This window comes from Glossina fuscipes, unplaced genomic scaffold, assembly GCF_014805625.2.
Source record: "Glossina fuscipes isolate IAEA_lab_2018 unplaced genomic scaffold, Yale_Gfus_2 1, whole genome shotgun sequence".
NCBI lineage: Eukaryota > Metazoa > Arthropoda > Insecta > Diptera > Glossinidae > Glossina > Glossina fuscipes.
The window spans coordinates 25149548-25171250 of NW_023998415.1; the positions used below are offsets into that span (position 1 = coordinate 25149548).

General features: G+C 34.1%; 2 protein-coding genes across 10 annotated transcripts in view; one reads left to right on the forward strand and one right to left on the reverse strand.

Moving 5' to 3' along the window:
• The window catches only part of LOC119631442 (cyclin-dependent kinase 14), a 262242-nt gene that overhangs the window by 17313 nt on the left and 223226 nt on the right, over nucleotides 1–21703 (forward strand). The window lies entirely within an intron of this gene.
• Nucleotides 6293–7057, reverse strand: LOC119631443. Its single transcript, XM_038023648.1, has 2 exons — nucleotides 6577–7057; nucleotides 6293–6525 (listed from the first exon to the last, which is right to left on the reverse strand). Exons 1-2 carry the CDS (start codon nucleotides 6746–6748, stop codon nucleotides 6359–6361), a joined length of 339 nt encoding a protein of 112 aa, XP_037879576.1. The 5' UTR covers nucleotides 6749–7057; the 3' UTR covers nucleotides 6293–6358.

Sequence of the window (21703 nt, forward strand, 5' to 3'; positions counted from 1 at the left end):
TCATAAAATAATTCAAATGAAAATTCCTGATATGACTTTTCCGAGCGCACTAACTTGTATTAATCCGCATACCTGGCGTTTGCGAAAACATGTCAGACCTTATTTAAAACTCATTTGTTAGCAACACGATTTCGATTAGAATCGCTCCACTGATGATCTAAAGAAAAGATGTGAAAGGAAGGTTTTATTATCCTTAAATTTAACTAGCGAAGGCACAAACCAAAAATTTTGTGCAAAACTTTGTTTAACCAAGTCTCGGAATGATTTAAATAGAAATATAATTAAAATAGAATTTTCGAGAATTTGTTTTTAAAAAATATAAAGAAAACATGTCTTTATGTTAATTAGTTAACATTTAGTATGAAAAATACAAGACTGAAAAACTGAAAGTTTATTTGGCCACTTTGATCAAACCAAGTGCTTCGAAGAAATGAAACCAATATCAGGTGAATCCTTGATCAGTAAGCCTTTTCAACGGTGTATCATATTTCAAAATGCAAGTTTTAATCAACCGATGAAACTTGACGGGCTCACTATGAGGGTTGAGACCTTTAAAACCTTCTTGACATTTTCCTCTCAGTCTCGAATATTATTTCTTGAGTATATTATAGGAAGGTATTTAAATGTCTTGACTCCTCTTCTAATGTTGTTCTGTAGGCAGCTTTAAAAATAATTCTATTATTATAAAATATTTTAAAGAAAAAAGTTCAATTTCTTCTAGTTATTTATATAACGACATTTCAAAATGAGGTTTTATTTGCATCTCTTCTTAGGTTAACCATCTCTGTATACTAAACTTGATGAAAATATTTTCAAAATTCGCGACCTGTTGTTTGAACCAAAAAAATAAGACAGACAGACGGACGCACGGATAAAACGATAGACAAGCTTAATCAGTGATTCAGAATTACTTTCTCTCACGTGATTCTGGGTCTTGCATACATTCCCGCGCAAATTTAATATACTCTTTTACCTCAAGCGGTGTACCGTGTATAGTTTCTTATCGCTCTTTTGCTCTTTCATTCAGGAACATGATAAAATACGCAGTAATATGCGCCTATTCCTCGAATTATGTAAAGAAATACCTGGAAAGGTATTCATTATTTCTAATAAATTGTTCAATATTAGATCAATAATAAATAATTAAAAATATTATAGTGCATCAAGACAGACCCTTAGATATCCTACACAAGAATTTTTGATAATATATCAACCATTATACTTTGCTTTCATTTAAAGGCATACTTTTTGTAGGAGGCTTCACGTGGACGAGCACCCAAAACCTTCTTAATATTACTTACCTATTTTTGTCATAAATCAGTAAAAATTAAACAAAGGCTTACACATAATGCGTACTTTTGCATGGACTGGGATCTAAAAGATAGATTTACTTCGTCTACATATGGTGCGGTCGATTTTCATTACTACAAATCAATCCTTATTGTGAAATGTTAAACATTAGACGGCTTTCCCGGATCAAGGTTTATCTTTATTGGAAACAGTTATGAAAAGAGATGGGCCATTTAACTTTTCACATCTATTGAGTAAGTCGACATGTTGGTACACAGCGACTTTTGTATTTTGAAAGGTGCAATATTTCTCATACAACAATTTTTTAAAAAAGAGGAGTTACTTCGTAAAAATGCTCCGATCCAATGCACTTTAATTAGGGGTCGTCCTGGCGCCAGCGTAACAAATCAAATTTCATCAAAATATCGAAGAAGTTGTGAACTGTGTATGTGTAGGCTAAATACAAAAATATATATAGGGGCAGACACTGAACGGACAAATGGACAGACAAGATTAAATATATCAATATAAAAATAGGTAGATATGCATTAAGCTTTTTTGGGTGTTACATACATCCGCATACAATTAATACACACTGCACGATAAGCAATGTAGAGCGGAAAAGACAAGAGACAAAGTTGTAGTCAATTGAAGACTATGACCTAGAAATACTAACCTATTCTACGCACAATACTTGAGTGCAAAGTAAATTCAAAACTCGTTCATTAACCAATGCGAGTAGAGTGTAGCGAATCGTCTTGTATTATATATAGCGCGGAACGTATTTTTGTATGAGATTAACTGACTTATTCTGTGTACAATCAATGAAAGCTCACTAAGCCTATGTTTCTAACAAACAATGGTAAAACAAGTCTTATTATCTGTTTATGCTTTTTTGTACCCATCACCGAAGGATGAGGGGTATATTCATTTTGTCAAAACGTTAGCCTCGCCCAGAAGGAAGCATCAGAGACTCCATTCGTGATCAGCATCACATTTTAAATTGATTTATGTATTGGCAGAAATGAAGCTATCGACTTCAAATTTGGCAGAAACATTGGAATTTCTTGCATACAGGTTGGTATTGAAAATTGGCTAATTGGGTTGAAGGGCACGCTCACAGTACTACGTAAACTGGGAACATCTCTGTCTTTCAAAAAGAATGGAAAATTGCTTTTTGCTCATTACACAAAAACTCTAGTAAGTAAATGTACATATGCTACTGGCGATGGTGTAGCTTTCGTGCACAAAAATGGAAGAAAATTGACCACGCTTACCCAATATTATAGTGTATCAAAATTAAATTATACTTCAATACCTTTATAACCTGCCGAAACAAGTTTCCAAAACCCCATGAAGTGTGCAAATTCTTGGCCCGTTTCAAATATGGAACATGTCCGCCCGTTCGTCTGTCCATCTGTGTGTTTACCCAACTTTGCAGTGTTTGTGGTAAATATTCTACCGTTAGCAAAAATGAAGATATCACCTACAAATTTGCAGGCAAACGCATTTGAAATTGACCTAAACTTTTCGAAGGACACGCCTTCAACGCCCACATACCTATATGACAAAACTTTCGCTCCCTATTATAGAGCATGAAAATTTACTTTTTTCACATTTTTTGCCTTTTTTTAGGATAACGACGATTGGTATAAAAAATTCGGTTCCGAACAAATTTAATTTTTTTATTTGTTGCTATTGTGATGTTGTGATGTTTAAGCACAAATTCGGTTACTACAAAAGACATATATATATTTACACTATATTTTATGACCGGTTGAACTGAGCGCATAGCAAATGGACGAAAATGTTTTATACAGTTTTGTGGAAAATAAGTAAAGATAAGCGTATAAAAAAACTTTATTTTGCCTTTTTCTTCTTTTGCTATTTTATTATTTATTGAGCAATTTATTTAGATTGCAGCGTAAGAGTTCGTTAAAACATTTGAGCGACAAATCTTATTATGTTAAAATGATAGCTCAATAATTTACCTTCAATTTGCTTCATTTTCCAACGTCGTCGTGTCTTAATAAATAAACTTCTTCTAACGCAACGTTTAATGTTGTCACTTAAGCTTCGGAATACCAAATTTGAAACAACGGTAAGGAAGTTTAACTAACTGTCCAACTAAAATCAATCTGACAAGAGCGGTAGCGAAAACTTTGTTATTCAGTTTGTGTTCGTCTAGATAGGGTTTTGAGAGATAGGGTCGTAATAGCGAGTTTAAACTGACCGACAAATAGACGGATTTGGCTAAATCGATTTCGCTATCCGTAGCGAAATCATCAGTCTCCGGACTGATGAACTATAGAGGCAATCGTCATTAAAAACGAAGGTGAATATCATTACATTTAAAGTTCGCATTGAGGTATTAAAATTATTGGTTGGTGGCGATAGGCATCCACATGGAGTTTCAATATGTACGAGTTGTTTTCAATAAAGAAAAAGACTTTATTTTTCCTTAAAAATATTTATTTACCCATCAATACATATTCATTTTGTCCCCGTCAAAGTAATCCCCGCTTGAACCGGCGCTTTTTCCAATCCTCGGAGCACTTATCATATGCGCTTTTTGGTATGGCCTTGAGCTTTTCCGGACTCTTGCGGTCTTCAACTCCTTAGTCGTGGGAAAGCTCCGTCCACTTCATGGGTCTTTTCAATTATGAAAACATGAAAAAATTGCAGTGGGCCAAGTCGGGTGAATACGGTTACTGCCACATGATTACAGTGGCCGAACAATTACGTACAAGTAATGACGCGTTGGCTGGCGTATTACCACTGGCCAATATTTATGACGTTTCATGCGCTTAGCATGCGCCAACACTCTAATAATGATTTTGGGGAGAGGGATCTCCATAACAATTTTCTACATTGCTTCAACGTTCTCTTCGGTTGTTGACGTGCTGGGCCGTACAGGGCGGGTATTGTCATTAGCATTTACTCGGGCTTCTGTGAAAAGCTTGCACCATTTATAAGCATTTTGTTCGTCCAAAGTAGGTTCGCCAAATGCCGTAGTCAATATTTTAAGTGAGTTCGAGCCCTTCATTTTATTTTCCACACACAATTCAATACAGATTCTTTGATCTACTTTTTTTCAATAGCAAAAAATCGCCAAGCACACCAACACACACCTAATCTTTGTATAGGCTAAAAGCAAGTTTAAAAAAAAAAAAAGAAAATGTTGTTGTAGACGCATTTTAGCCGACGGAGAGAATTGAAAGAACTAATACACGTTGTTCATTTAACAAACACGTTCACCTTATATTTTGTTCACAATATTTATCCGCTTATTAAGAGCTCTTTAAAAAGTTTCTGATAGAGTCTCACTCCTGCGATCTTTTACACAATAAATGAAACCAAATGATAGGATAGATCGAATTCATTTTCAATCCCGATTGTGTTTATTTATTTATTTATTGAGTTTCGAGTAATAAAAGGTTTCACTTAACCATACAGATGGGAACTTAAATATGATGTACAAATGATATAAATTTATATTTGTTGTTACATTTGCAATGTTTGTATATAGCGAAATTTGTGTATATGTTGTGTTGATAAGAGCGAGAGAGAGAGAAAGAGAGAGAGAAAGAGAGTGTGTTGCATATATGCAAATGTAACCATGCATTAGACTGCTATTCTACATATACAACTAAATTTGATTTAATTTGTTTGGGAAGCTATAAGAGACTTTAATGGGTTTCTTAATTAAATAGGCATAACGAATCCTTAAATTGAGTGTAATTCGGCGATATAAACTTATGCATGTGTATAGGACTATGCGTGGATTTTATAGTTGATACAGTGCATTAACTACGCTTTAATTGTATCTAATTGCCTGTGTAAATATGACGTAAAACATTTTGACAATTTTGTTGCAGCAAATGGCAAAACTAATGGCAATCAGTTAGAGTGACAACCAGCATCATCACAAAATTTGATTTGTTTCACTATCATTGATGTTTATATTTACATCTTTATATATATATATTATGCATAATATATATGAATAAATGCATGTACGAGTGCCGTATATATGCATGCATATATGTGCGAGGGCGTTGTGCAATAGTTTTCCAGTTTTGCCAAAACCACTGCTACCATGAGACCAGAGTTTGAATTTGAGTGCATAATAATTTAATTTACCGTTGAATAAAACTTTGTTGATATTATATATATCAGGCAAACAAACAGCAGCATCAGAAGCAGTAGCAGCATCGAGCCATCGAGCAAAAAAAAAGGTAGAAAAATTTTTGTATAATTAGAACATTGATATATGAAAACATAACAAAGCGAAGTAAAGTACAACACATCCAAACACACAAGCAAAGACAGAGAGAGAGAGAGTGAGAAAGAGAGAGTGGGAAGGAGAGAAGAAGAGAGTTTTTGGTTAGAAGTTTGTTTACTTACATGACCACAAAAAGCATAAAAACAGTGGAGGGGGAGGAGATACTCATTCCGATATTTGCTAAAAGTTTTCCATTTGTTTCTTTTTTTATTATTTTTTTATTAATGTTTTTTGGTGTTGAACTTTTGCTATGTGAGTGTTTTTTTCAATTGTCTGCAATGGGAATTATATGGTGAAACCACAAGAGATGATTACTTAAATTTTTAAATAAATTTTTATTTTGCAAATTTTCTCTTATTCCTCCGCATCTTCAGCAGTTAACATATGCTTACCGCTATAGGCTATAGAAAGTTTTTCAATACACTTGTAAAACATTTGTTAAATCTCACAAGCGAGGCATTTTTCGCTATTAAAATTAAGTGAAATCTCTTTGTAGATAACGACGATTTCGAATGGAGTGTGGAATTAAAAAAAAGAAAAAAAAAATGTTGACATTTTTCCCGAATTGTACTAAGTATATGACGTAAGAAAGAGCTTTGCATGAAGATAGTTTTTATATTAAAATTACGCTGCGCTTTCGTTTTTAGGCCAAATTTCCATTTTCGTTGTTAATATATCGGCGAATAATTTCCATGGCTAATAAAGAGAAAGGATTTCTTTTTTAACTTGACTTTTTCCATTAACATATGTCTTCTTCAAGGGCGGCAACCCTTCTCGAACATTTCAACGGCCCTTCCTCATCGGGAGGTTCGCTAACAAATAATAATCGCAACTAGATACTAGAACCACAGAATAGGGTGGGCGGAGCAGCAATTCGTAATAGAATTCAAGCAACTTTGCCGTAGTGTCAGACCAGACGGAGGACGCAGCCAATTTTTTTGTGTAAACACCTTTAGGATGTCAGCCATATGTTGCAATTTCATTTTTCGATAATCGAAAACCATTTTCAAGATTTTGTTGATGTTTATCAATGGAATCATCCATTGAAGCCAATGACTTTGACTTTGAACTGTTTGTCCTCATGAGAGATGCAATGTTTAATGGACCCATAAATATAATAAAAGTAGTCAGACTAAAATCGCTATTACTGGTAAACAAATGACCGAACAACATGAAATATTAACGGATATCATTAAAAAGTTGAAAAATAATATGAAAAATGCTTAACCCCGCTATGTTACTAACCTTGAGTGTACACGCTTGATTAGACGGATTGTTCTATAAATTGCTTACATTCATTACGGCAGGACGTGCTTATATCAGTCCGTCTTTCCGTTTCTAAAGCTTAGGCATATGAGCTGAAAATTTGACCTCTTTCTTGCTAACATTCACCGAGATATGAAGCTGAAATTTAGTTTTAACCTTAGATTAGCAAATTGAAAAGAAAGATGGGAATAAACGAAAATTTAAGTATAATTTTCTCGATAGTTTTCAAATTACGATCGACTTTAGCATAAATCAAGGAGAGGTTTTAATCCATTCGCGCTCCTCTTAATTGTATCATCAAGGGAAAAATTCGTCTAATTCTAGTCAAGTTACATAAGGCGTTGGAGAATTAATGCAGAGAAATAAATATGGTTAAGTAAATTTTGAAATTCAGCGAAATTTATCCATAGGATACAGGAGTGTACCGTGCATCGGATGAAATAGTTGTTGTGTTTTTAGTTTTTCAACCAAGCCAAGAGAGATAGGTACTAAAAGGGTGCTCTACAAACCGAAAGTAATTTATTTCTTGTTGTTTCTACCTATGTTTTCACTTTTCATTTCAAAAGTAATTTAATATAAACACTTTATTAAATTATTTTTACAACCTAAAGGTAAACAACTTGAAAGAATTTCCTATATATATATGTGGTACAGATTTTGAGAGAAGAGACTGTTACATGCATTTTTTTGTTGTTGTTTTTTTTTTTCGATTATTTACCTTATTTTCAATGATGATGTGAGTACGTGCTTGTGTGTTTTCATTCATCAATAGACATTTAATTAAACTTAAATAATTGATATAGCACATGTTTGTATACAAAATAAACCACAAAATCCGAAGACAAAAATGCAAACATTTGATGTAACATGTTTTAATTACAGCAAATTGTGTCTTTTTTCCTTCCCCTTCCTCTTCCCTTTATCCCCGTATAAGACGGAAGGTTTAAATTGAGTCTATTTCAATATTCGATATGCGATGAAAAAATGCGGATGATGTAAGTAAAGGAAGGTGAAGCACACATTGTGAAATGAATAAGGAAGCTGTGTTCACCTTGAGCTTGGAAGATTGTGAACATCGGAATATCTACTTTCCCGTAACCAATAGTTTTAAGCTGCCCGTCCTGGTGACGTCTACAAAATGAGAAGACGAGATTTGACAACTACAGGACCTACATTAATCTTCATACTTTTGCCCCTGATACCGTTACCGGTGGGAAAGAGGTGGGGGGTGAGGCGGAGAGAGAAAGAGAGAAAGAGAGAGAAAGAGAGAAAGAGAGAAAGATGTTCGCTTTCACCAATCGAGCATCCCGTACAGCAATGACAACCCGCCATTTCTAAATTAAAAGTACGATGTACCGCGCTGCTCCGCTGAAGTGGTTGGCGTATAACTCCTTCAAACGCTTTATATTGCGTTCATAACAATTTTGCCATAGAGGCAATGAAATAGTCGCAATTATTGGTTAAAGGGTAAAAATTTGTTGCTTCAAAAAAAATACACATATTAGATCTGCGGGAAAGTTTCCTCCGTTCCGATTGCAACAAGTTCGAACAAGTTACGTATTTGTCTCACTCTCTTTATCGCCTATAATCTCGCAAATAAATTAAAACGAACATGATTGGTGTCAGTACTAAGTGCGATGCGATCGTTTACCTATGGCTATGGAGTAAAATTCTTTTTCGATTAGATCGGAGATTGCGGAAATGCTCAAGAAACCATTTCGGACTAGGATTTTGTTTTATTCAAAAAACGGATAGAACTTTTCGGTAAATGTATTATAAATGCTCGGAAATCGAATGTAAAGTGCTTTCCCCCTAAGATTTCTGTGGAAAAGATAAAAATCCTCTTACTTTCTTTTGTAGTTACGCTCTTTACATTGTCGAATTTGTGATTCAATTTCAGTGCATTTTGAGTTTTAAGATCTTTAATGTCCTATGTTGGTTTGTTTCGAGACATATTAAAATGGAAATGGTTCCGTTGCCATTTATTGTCGGTATTAAGAGAGAGTTGTTACTAAATTAATGGTCGGGCAGCCATGAAAATTTGACACATTTCGAACATAAGGTTAGCGCTATTGAAAACTCAAATTTGACGCTGATAGGTCGAAGCAGCGATTTCAATAAGTCAACCTACACATCGCACATTCGTACAGTCATTTACTTATTGCAGGCATTCCTTAATAATGCTCTCGTTTAATCCATAGTTAACAGGTAAGAGAGTAGATGAATGGTTTAAATTTTGCTATCAAAACAAATGAACAGACCTAAATCGAGTAACAATCACATGGTAATTAAAAATATACACATTCATATGATTCCTGGATGTTACAAAAGCGCTTACAATTCTAACACACAATAATCGTTCTGTGGTGGTCATCGAAAAGAATAAAAAAAAAGAAATTTTTTTTGGGATTTAACTGAAACTTTTTTTTAAGCAACATTTGTATTTGTTATACCTACCACAGATTTGACAAATGCTTACAATATATGGAATAACGCATCAATGACTTTTTAAAACATCAATAGAGCGTACGTTCAGGCTCGATTGCCTTCGATAGGTGCGACAATGGCCTGTGAGAGTATAATTTGCAGTAATCAAGTACAAATCGATTGCACGTATTTATATAAGAAGCACTTTAAGAATTGTTAAGAAAAAATGCGTTAATAATTGCTCGCTTACCTTTAATGCACTTTAGTTTAATCATTTGTAACATGTTACTTATTTAAAGGTTAACCAAAAAGCAACTAATTCGACGTTATATTACGGTATTATAACTTCTCTTATTTGTGTGGTACTACTCGCATATATATATATTATAAGATATATAGTACTATTAGATTCAATAATGACAAATGAGGCGATCGTCATTACATTACGTTACATTACATTGCATACATATGCAAAAAACTCTCCTTTATATAACGTGAAAATTGTTCAAATGGTTGTAAAACGGGTTCTAAAATGATTTTAGTAACAATCCGATGTCTATGTCTGCCACATAAATTGTCTGTCTATGCATCCTCTCAAGAAGGATGCGATGTCCTTTCTCTTTGCATATTAGCAAAGATTAATAATAATAACTAGTGAAACATCTTTATCTGACCGTTTCCGTACTCTGAGTATTTCGAAGCATTTTACTTGTTTACATTTGTATAAACGTTAACCTTTGCCAGATGCACGTTCAGCTCTAGTTTTAATTTTGGTAATTGCGTTTCATATGTAAATCATTTTGCAACATTTTCCCATTATTTCATTGCTTCTCATATACCTTTAACTACTTCACATAGATGCTTACATTTTACCTCGGCTCTTAATCACATAATTAAATTATTTACTTCCTATTTATGTCCCTTGCGTAGATATAACAAATAATTGAAGTCATTTTCACGAAAGACATTTTGTTGATATATTTCGTCCATTTTTCTTAAACACTATTAACCGGCAATTTTTCCAAGTCGCACTTGATATATGACATACGTCAGCATTAGTAAAATTTGACCATAATTTAAATTAAATTTGGGAGGTAAAAACTATTTAACAGGTTCCGGTGTAGTGCTCTTAAGTAAAGGCGGAAGGAGAAGAAGAAAAGGAAAGAAAGAAAAAAAAACTTGGAAAAAAGGGGAAAAGAAGAAGAGGAAGAGAGAGAGAGAGAGAAAAGAGAAAAGAGATCAACTACAAAAAGAGAACTTTTCCTGTTTCTATAATTATCAGTGAAACTAAAGAAGCTTTCACTTAAAGCTAACATATATGCAAACAGGTATCCATTGACATGTCAACATGTCATGCAACAGCAGCTGAAAAACTTTTTGGTCGGTTACTCGTTGATGTGTTACTAGAAGAGCGCAACCGCCCTTTTACAACTGATCTCACTCTATTCTTCCTCTTCTTTGTCGTACTCATGCATTTAATGGAGTTTTTGGAGTTTACTTCTGCGGATTGTAAAGGTATTGGGAAAAGAAAAATTATGACTCAATTATAGCGCTGGGTAGGCGTGGCAAAGTGTTCCCATTTTTGCACAGATACTAACGCATCGTCCATATGGTATACATTTACATTTGTGCCTTGCGTAGTGTTTGTGAGTAGTGAGAAAAAAAACCGTTTTTTGTTTTTTCTTTGAAAAACAGAGATGTTCTCACTTTACGTTGCATTGTAGGCGTACCATTCAGGCGATTTGGCTTCTTTTTGACGCCATTCTGCGTGCAAGAACTTCCAATGTTTCTCACAAATTTGAAGTCGATGGCTTCATTTTAGCGATTAGGAGAATTTTCACAACAGACATTGCACAGACGAACAGACGAACATATGCAAGAATATATATATATATATATATATATATACTTTGGAAGGTCTCTGAGGCTTCCTTCTGGGCGTTGCGAACGTGTTAATAAAATGAGTATGAAAAAAGACAGAGAACGTAGAGAAACATTAAATTTTTTAAATGAAACGAGAAGCCTCATAAAGGTCTTATTGGGCTCGTTGGCTCGAGCCAGTGATATTTGCATATATATTTTAATGGATTCGTTTTATTTTAATACTTTCCTTAACGCCCTACAATTTATTGCGACATTCAATTGCTATTAGGTTAGCATAGCTATATATTGCTTTAGCTATATTTGGAAATTGTCATGATAAGCATATTTTTTGTGAATGTTTCGTTTGCACGTTTGTTTTGGGAAACTGCTTTTCATGTTATGTAAAATGTTCTGTTTGCGGAAATTGCCTCTTAACCAATTCAATTTATTATTCATATTTTCCTTATGTTCGGGGTTTTCTAGGCAAAAGTTGGATGGATACATTGACTATCAAAATGTGTTCAGTTTCAATATTGAATTTTATTCTTTCAATTGCTTTTCTCTTTACTTGTGAACTTCAACTGCAATAAAAACATATGAATAATAAAATATTGTAACAGTTTCCATGTTATATGAACGCTTAAAAAGAGAGGAGACGACAAGTTTATAAAGAACGTATTTATATATGCAAGATTTTAAATTCAATCATATTCGTCTTCAATGTTTCTTAAGATGAAATTTCAAGATGAAATTTGTTTTCAAGATGAAAACAATAAAGGAGAAAAACAATGGTCGGCAAGACGTCGTCAAGCCCATGGCGATATTCAAGACCATCAGAATGAAGAAAAAGAAAAACGTATATACATACGGTTTTAATCGACTTCTTTCATACTCATTACTCGGTCTATCTTCTCTTTTTTTTTTTTTTTTTTTTTTTTTGATTTCTCAAACACATAGTGAATAAAAACAAAAAGAAAACTAATTAAGGTTTAAACGAAAAATATTTTAAGAGAACTGTAATTAATTGCGTGATAGGTTAGCGATGCTACAGTCTGACTGAACTAGAATCAGAAAAACAAACTTTCAGCAAAATAATTGCAACGTTCCAACGCTTAGAAGGCGATATTGTTTCCATACAGTTGCTTAAAATCCGAGTATAAGCACAAGCTTAATAAATACTTTACGGGTTTTATGATATTTGTGCGAAAGCAGAAAATCAATTGCGAACAATGTCTTAATTTCGCTAAGAAAAAAGGCATAATGGCAGTGTATTCTAATAGTGAATTGTGTTTGGCTTGGCGCAGTTCTTTAAAAGCTCGCAGTTAATTTGTGTACATAATAATACGGTAAAAATCTATTCGCTCGATATATTGATATCGTGTATCGATTGTATCGCATACGTCATAACGCATTATACTCAACTAAAACTTTCCATGAGTGATACGATACTCTCAGTGTGCTTATATATCAGTATATAGTGAAGAAGTATATATGTACATGAGCAAAGACAAAATGCAGATTTGATTCACAGAATGAACCGGAAATTTGCCCTCAATCACTCGAGCGAGCACTACATCAGAGAAAAGAAGAAATTTGAGAAAAAGTTCGATGCTCTCGACAAGAGAGCGATCGAGACCAATTATCGTAGAACAAAATTGATATCGCTTCTCAGATGGATCAGAAGTATGTATGATATATAGACTCATTAAATTTAAGGCTCATTAGAATTTATAATGATATTATAAATTTGACATATGTACCATATCGTCTGTGGCGAATAAGAAAATTGTGTTCAAACCTTTTTAGGCTTCTTTTTTAGACTATTTTGAAAGTTTATGAAAACTTTTGTTTTCCACTCTATTGACACATAAGTAATTCCTTATGCACTTGTCTAATTGCGTGGATATTACACCTGGCAACTTGACATACTTAGGTAGTGTTGTTTTATTTACTTGAAATATTTTATTAAATTAATTCACAAGACTTTTAATGTTGTTGAAAGTCGTCTTTTAGTAAATATCTTGACATAAATGACTGGACAAATATGATATCGTCTTTTCATAAATAGTAATAACAATCTAACGATTATTGTGGGTTCTTGCGGAAAGTTTCATCAAGTTTTACGGTTAGTTGGGTTAGTTTACATATATCTAGCCTATGCAGGGATTTGATTAAAATTTCTTTCCATCTTCGCTCCTTCTTTCAGCTATTTCTCGGCAGGTGTTGAAAATATCCTGTTAAGCGTGCCATTGCTTTGTCAATTGATTAAAAACACTTTCGACATAAACTTATTTCGACCTTTCGCAACAAAGAGATAATAGGTGAGCAGGGGAGCAGATCTGAAGGGTTGTCCTGACGAAAGCTGATTTTCTTTACAATGGTACTCTGCTGTTATTATTTTACTGCTTTACAGGTAACTGTAAACTTTTTGGGCGATTTTGATTACTTGGAAGTTGAAGTGCCGGGCTTACCTCTCTCAGCGGGTTTAACCGGAGTTGCTGAATACAGTAGTAAGACTTAAACCTCATCTCTTACGTTAAATATAGGTTTAGAATCTGCACCGGAAAGCGGACTCGAAACTTTTCTTATCTAACCAGAACGTCCATTTTGCCAATAACTTCCTCATACCTAAGGCAATGTGCAGTTCATAGCAAACATTATACTAAAATATTTATTGAATCCATTTCTAATTTTAGTGCAAAAATAAAGGTGATGACGGACGGTCTTACAAACATAGCGAGAATAAGTGAAAAACTATAACGAACTTCGGATTGTTGTAAACGTCTATAACGTCACCCACAAATCGACGAGTGGACCGATTGAACGATTGACGTTAGCATAATTACTGGCTATCGAGAGTGCATTCTCTAGTTAATATAATCTTGTTACTTACAGTATTTTTATGGCTATCATGTAGCAACACATACGGTCGAACCATAACGATAATCTTTGGCGCTTCATGACACTGACTAACTAGTTTTTTGGAGGCAATCCTTCATCTCTTAAGTTTTTGTGTATGACAATGACAATGGGCCATGTTAGCTGGAAGAAGAAAGGTCGGGAGAGTGTGATAATAAAACGCCTATCGTTCTCATTTAATTGTTTTACGCATATCGCAGTCGTTTTTTCCTTAATGATTGGCTTAACCGTGTCTTCGTTCTGAAAAGAGCTATCGAAGATTTCAGCTTTGCAAGCGACGTTAGAAGTTTTCCTTTCTGTCCTTTGCTCTTCCAATATATGTCAATTTTTTTTACTATCATTTGTCACGTTTCAGAAGCGTTTTCCTTCCAAATAAGCAGGAGAACTGACGTTCTCCACATTTGATCTTTTTTATTTTCTTCTCTAACATGGGACGCAGTTTAATCAAAATTCTAGGAAATTATTGTTTATACACACTTTATCGGGGTAAATTATATATATACCGGTTGCGTAAACCTGAAATGTGGCACTTGCACATGGAGAAGTTACATGAAAAGAAGGAAACTCAAGCGCCGTCTCATAGAAATACCGATAACGTCTCGTTTGCGCGCCTGCTATACATGCAGTGATTTTCATTGCGAATACCTTTCGCGCAATTTGCTTTTCCGAATTTTGCGAGTCTTGTTAATGATGTTTTTGCCCGTTCTATTGACACCATAGGTCAGATGTCCTGGACATCTTCTAGATCCCTTCAATACGTCTCATAAATATCCGGAAAGGTACTCAGTTCTTGACAAGGATTCATAACCGATAAATCGGTTCATGAGGAATACTTTTCTATACTGGACTGAAATACTTCCTCGTTCTTTACTGCATCTATATGAGGCCTTTTTAGCATAAGAGACGCACGCACAGACGCCATGGGCGAATTAATGGACATATTGCGATTTGCGTTTTTATAAAATTAAGTAAATTGATATCATTGTTTGTAGAAAATCTTTCGCAAACTTTTTGTTTTTGTTTTTGTTTTTTTTTTCTTAAAAATACTTGTATTTTCACTTACCTAAGAGTGTGAATGTATAATGTAACAAGTGAAAGAAGAAATTCAAGACAAATTTAAAACGAATCTCGGGTAACCGCTATCTTTCCAAGATAATATATGTAGACATTGAAAACTTTGTATCTATAATGTATCGTCAGTTATTGATTGATAAAATGAAATGAAATTTTAGAAACAAATTTTTTTTCTGTTTCGTTGTAAGGTGGCGCCGATCTCTTGCCTATACCTAGAGGTTTGTAATCGTATTACACATATTGTGGCTTAAGGTGTGAACCTAAGTTATTTAATCAGCGACTTCATATATGTAATATTGACATTTTCAACCAATATTTAAGTAAATCTGTTACAAACATATATACATATGTGCAAGTGTTTGTGCATGTATAGGATTATATGTGCATACCTTGTACTTACTTTCGCTGCCTATTTCCGATTGTTGCCAATGAAATGACGAAATTAGAATATGCGAGCCTTTGCAGATACGTATGCAAACGGCAATGCGTACATAATATAAGTCCAGTTTAGAAACAAAGTGTTTTTCTTTAAATATACTTAGATACATACAGTTGAACCTGTTTTTATGCGGTACTTTTTCTTTATGCACTTTCTATTTGTGCGATTTGTTTTGGGCAACATTTTTTAATGCGGCGCATTAATATGTGTAGAGGTGCAAGGGAGGGAGGGTTGGAGAGCGAAAAAGAATACACTCGTTTTGGACTACGACAAGTCATTTTGAATTATTTATTCATTTACTTATTTACGTGATCAATGAGCCAAGGGACTTTCGTCTATTCACGTAACACAAGTGAGAAAGGGAAAGAAAAAGCGAGGTAATGGTGGCCGCAGTCTAGTGGGTGTTTGCCCAATCGCTACCAACTGAGTGCTCACTACAATTGCAATCAAAGTAGACTGTAAGGCACCGTGATTTGAAGAGGCAGACATGAACTTCATCGTCGCGACTCTTACCTATTCGCCTACTCATGCGGATTGTGCGTATTTAGTAGTAGATTAGTATCTGTGCGTTTAAAATTGAAAATTAAGTTTCCTTTCAGTGTTGCCATGTGTAATTTAATCATTTGAAAAGCGCTTTCTCACTATGTACTAAAGCTTGGTTACAATTTCTAAGGGACACGTTTTTTATACGGTCCCTCCCTTTCCCACGTATAAAATATTTCCTTTCTATGAACGGTTTTTTCGTTTTGACTCCCTATCTCCGCACAAAAATTAGTTTACTTGTACTTTTATGCACATATACAAACAATCCATGCATCTCATAAAATGTATGTTATGTACGCTTGTCAGTCTACAAGTAGTAGTCAAATGTCAAGTGCTATCGAAAGAACATGGTTTAGATTTTTAAGAGTTTTTTATTAGAAATATTCCAAAGCAGACTAAAACTGAATATTAATTTCGTTTTCTTTACTTTCTGGTTTTCTTAATAACACGTTTGATTATTAAGTTTTGATCTCATTTCCATTGCCTTTCAATTCCGATTTTTATAAAAAAAAAACAAAAAAAAAAAACGAAAAAAAAGAGATTGAAAGTCTAATTAAAAGTTGCTTGGACTTAAGAGAAAAATGTATAAAAATTTTCGCATAACTTTTAATTGGCATTTTGGTAAGTAAAGGAAAAAAAAAAAGGGAAAGAAAAAATAATAGACAAAGAAAAAGGCGAACAACTTTCATTCGCTTTAGGCCGAAACGTGTATGACCGCTAACTAGGTTCATTTTATTAGAGACTTTTTCTTCGCTTATATCATATCATGGTAGTAACTAATGATATATATCGCGTATAGATAAGAAATTTCAATCGGTGAGATCGTGCTAGTGATACCGATACCTTTACCGTATACTGAACAACTGCGAATATTTGTGGAGGAAATTTTAATTCTTTACTATAAGGTTCGTCTGGACTGCAAAGGAAACTCCTCTTCCAATATTTCTTAATTTGCTTTTTATATAGATGTACGTAGCATTTGGCTTAAGAAAACTGATATCAAAAATAACTCGATGTACCGAGGTTTATATCTGTACAAAAGTTGCGCTAAACTTAATAGGAAAACTTGTCGATAAATCTGATTTCAGATTATAAGAGAGAGAAACTTGCAACATGTGTCAAACAATTTAAAAACTAATTAATTTTGATTCAATTAACTAATTGCCATAAATTTCTAAATCGTTTAAACAAAAATATCTTATCGTATAAGTGGAAAGGAAAAGAACAAAAACGATGCATGACAGTTTGCTTTCAAATATATTTCGTATCCAATACACAGTAATAAGCATTTACACTATATGGTCGTATCTTGTAATATATTATATGTAATGTGTTGACAATTGGAGATGCGATACAAAAGTTTATATGTGTCTGGATATGTAATAAATCGAAATGTTAGCAATCGCAATAAGAAATTGGGAAGAAGGTGTTTACAAGGTGTTGCGGTTACATAAAAAAACGTTGAGAAATTGTATGCAACTTAACTAAACCTTTTCGTCACTGTTATGTAACTCCTTTTGGTTTTCTCAGAACCACTATGCTAGGATATAACTTTCATGCTTATATAAGATGCAAAGTCGATATCAATTCGTTTGCTCGGAAATTCGTCGGCTTGCCCGGCCCTATGTTATTACCCATCACAACTATAGCGTCTTTTAACAAAACATGTTAATATCTACTCATTATTGCGATGACATTCGATGAGCAGAAAATGGTAGAATATTTTCAAATACACTCAACTCTTATAAATTTTGAACTTTTATTTCTCATTTTTTTTGACTGTGTCTTAAAGGAATTTAACTGTACAGCAAAAGAATACAACTGGGTGAACACCGTGATCAGAATTTAGCCGTCCACACATGTGCTAGGCGACTTTACAGTCCACTTACACTCGAACAGCATGATTACTTTTTTTTTTTAATATTCTCGTGCGTCATGTTGAACACAGCCCAGTCCGAAAATACACGGAAAACTAGTCGTGTAATCTCCAACTGCAACCGCGGTTAGTGTAATGTGGGTGTTTGAGTCATTTTTCTTTCAAAGTGCTGTTGATTCGATCGCTGCACCGAATGCATGCAATATTGATTAATGTCGATTGTTTTTTTGTCTCTTCTAATCCGAAACTGATGCTTTCGTTTACAGCATTTATCGCGTGATTAATATAATCTGACCCATTGCATGCTATAGCATTGCCAGTTCGTCAAGGATAAGATTTATAGAAATGCGGAATTTTCACTTCAAAGTTCAGTTTCAGTTTCAAAGTTCAGCGATATTACAAAGGCATTCCGACATGAATCAAACTCAACAGTGATCTTTAGTTTGTCATTATTAACATTCGATTCTGGGTGATCGCGCGACTCGTTTAAGACGTAAAAATTATCTGCACGAATATACTTGATACAGTCTGCTTCATAATAATGCTAGCATTCGTGAAGCTACGCGCGGTGTATGATGGCTTAGTTCTACTTAAATGCCTCATACTTGATACTAGTGCGATTTAATGAGTTTTAGAATGATTTTCTTAAGAAGACGAAATATTTAAGAATATTTCAGAGCAAACGAAAAGAGACAAACCAGAAGGAAAACGAGATATTAAGCCAATGTCAGCTAACAATCTGTTAAAGTTTATCAATATTATTAACTATAAATTTCATCCTTCCCGACCTAATATAATAGTTCTAAGCATTTTACTTGCAGCAAGTAACCTTGCTACAAATATCTTTTGTATTGTTCACTCTATTGTACACTTTTCAATAAAAACACAATAGTTCAAGGGCTCTATGCCATATCGGTAAAAAAAGAAAATATTTTTCTTTCTTTTAAAAAAACAAATTAAAATTGTATCTTTACGAAATCTTAAGTCACATAGACGACGCGCTGCATGCTACGCGAGAAAGAAGAATTGCGTGGAAGAGAAAATTGCGAGTGTTCAGCGTAATCGTAATTATGGATATTGAGCATTATCGAAAAATTCTCGAGAATTTCCTTACCAAAGATACGCTGCTCACGTTAAATTGATTGTGTGACAAGCTTCCGCAGAATTACCACAAACCCTAGACCATCTTAACTTTGAAACCATTTCTCGTCCATAGACAGCCGAAGAACGTGGATAATCTTACTGAATTCTTATTAAGGCGTTATTTGTGGCTGTGATTTCACCTGACTTGCAATGTGTTTAGGATATCTTAGCAATAACAACAAGAAACAAAAAAGTGAAAATTCTCGCTCCAACAAGAAAGAAAGTGATGTTCTACTGTGACCGAATGTTATACACCCATGACCATAGAGGGATAAACGCACATGCTTAGGTGTATTTCGAGTGTGAAATTGACTAAGGACATATGTACGTTATGGGGATTTCGAAGCTTGGTGCTGAGGATTAAAAACGTATTGGAAAAATATAAAATTATGACTCACTATAACATTGGGTAGGATTGGTTAGTTTTCTGCAGATACTACGGCATCGTTCAAATTCTTGTACCTTTATCTGCTATAGTTTAGAAGTAATGAGCAAAAAGCCTGCTTTTTTATTGATATCGAAAAACCCAGATGTTCTCACTATATGTGGTACTCTAGGAGTGTCATTTGGGCGATTTGGTTCATTTTTAATACCGATCTGCGTGCAAGGACTTCTAATGTTTCTGCCAAATTTGAAGTCGATAACTTCATCTTTATGGCTGAGAGATTGTCTACCACAGACATGACCCAGACGGACAGATGGACATGGAGCTTAAATCATTTTAGAATTTGATGCTGATCAGGAATATATATGCACTTCCTCTAAATCTTCCTTCTGGACGTTGAAAACGAATATATCCCCCCGTCCCCCTTTAGTGATGGGCACAAAAATCGGTGATGAATTAAGCGCACGATTAATACCCACTGAACTACACACGGTCAACAAATTTTGCTAGATAGTTGCACCTATAATCAAGTTCAAACAATTTATTAAATAATCATAGAAGAAGAAAGTATTTAAAAAAAAAAAAAAAAAAAAAACCTTTCCTTTACTAAAGATACAGGAGAGCATTAGGAATATGACGTGCTATGTAAGCATATTGCATAACTGCCATGTTATATAAATGATAAAAAATATTACGCACAAGATTCAACATATTCTTGCCACAACACATGCAAAAGAGCAAACACAACAACATAATCAAGAGATTATTACTCAAACAACTTTAACAAGCGAATTTCTCGCAATGTAGCCGAACCGATGATCCCTTTTTACCGCCTTTTCGACTTAAATAGACAAAGACAAAATTGTATATTTGCTGTGAGTTTAAATGGACAGACCACGGACGCGTACGGCTAAATCGATTAACAATTCGAACCGTAATCGAGGAGATTTTCGCCTTATAGTTTAGCCGAATCGTATTCTTTTACTAAAAAAACAAAATAACTAAGCAAATTATAGTCGGCTGGAATCGATTCTTCTATACCCATCGCTCTAAAATAGAAAAAGAAAAACAATTAAAAAAAAGATGATTTCAATACTCTATGCTAGGAGCGTGATTGATCTTTTACACTCTTGTACAACTACGAATGGCAGCCGTGGAAGATTTTATCCATTTCCGAAACCTACCTGCGTGCATAGACTTTCACTGTTTCTGCCAAATTGCAAGCTGAATAGTTCAACTTTTCCGACCTTATACAAACGATTCACAATTTAATGACGATTAAGAAGCCCTCTCTTGAGTGCTGCAAACATTTTGGCAAAATGAACATATCCTCATCCATGGGTGATGGGTGGCCGAAAAAAAAAAAAAAGAAAAAAAGAAAAGGGAAACCAATATTCCAACCGACACACCACAACCGTCAACTGTAAAATGCGGAGGTTGTGTCCGGTGAACCGAGCATATAGCAGCACGAGTTACATAATGTAATAGTTAGTTTGTGAATCACATGTAACCGTTATTTAAGCAAATATAAAACAAAACAGTCGCAAAAACATTATAAGAAGATAGGATATTTTCCAGTACGTACGTAGTCACGGGGTATATCCTACGGCTTTCATGACTATTTGCAAAAGTACTGCAAAAAAGATATAAAAAAAAAAGAAAAAAAAAAAAAGAAAATCCGTAAACACTGTGCAACAGATCATGTAACCAATACGGCAGCGAGCCAGCCAGCCAGCCAGCTAGCCAGCCAGCCAGTCCATTCAGCCAATATATACGAAAAGTAAAGTCTGTGTAGTTTTGCTCTTTTTTCGTTTTTCATTTGAAGAGAATATTAAAGTTTTTTGTAGGTTAACAATTTACCTGATTGCTATCATTTTTCAACTGAAACTGCAATATAAAGCAAATTCTTCTATAAAGTGTGAAAACTTGAAACGCACAAAAAAAAAAACAAAAAAAAACTTCTATTCGCTTTGCGGCGAATCTTTAATGCCTATCAACTTGCGTAACTATAAAAAAATTTGCTTGAAAAATTTGTGGGCGTAATCAGTAGATTTTCACATTATCTTCTGCTTCTATAAGCTGAAAATTTTTTTCTCAATTTACATATAAATATTCTTTGTATTTCCATTCATTTCATTTATACAAAGATTAATCTAAAAGAATTTGGTTTTTAAACTTTTTTACTTTTCATTT

What these genes read in the sequence shown, in the direction of transcription:
- LOC119631443 (XM_038023648.1), bottom strand. Translation starts at nt 6,748, where the DNA reads ATGTTGTTCGGTCATTTGTTTACCAGTAATAGCGATTTTAGTCTGACT. An exon ending in TCAACAAAATCTTGAAAATG is followed by an intron (nt 6,526 to 6,576) that starts GTTTTCGATTAT and finishes GACATCCTAAAG; the next exon opens with GTGTTTACACAAAAAAATTG.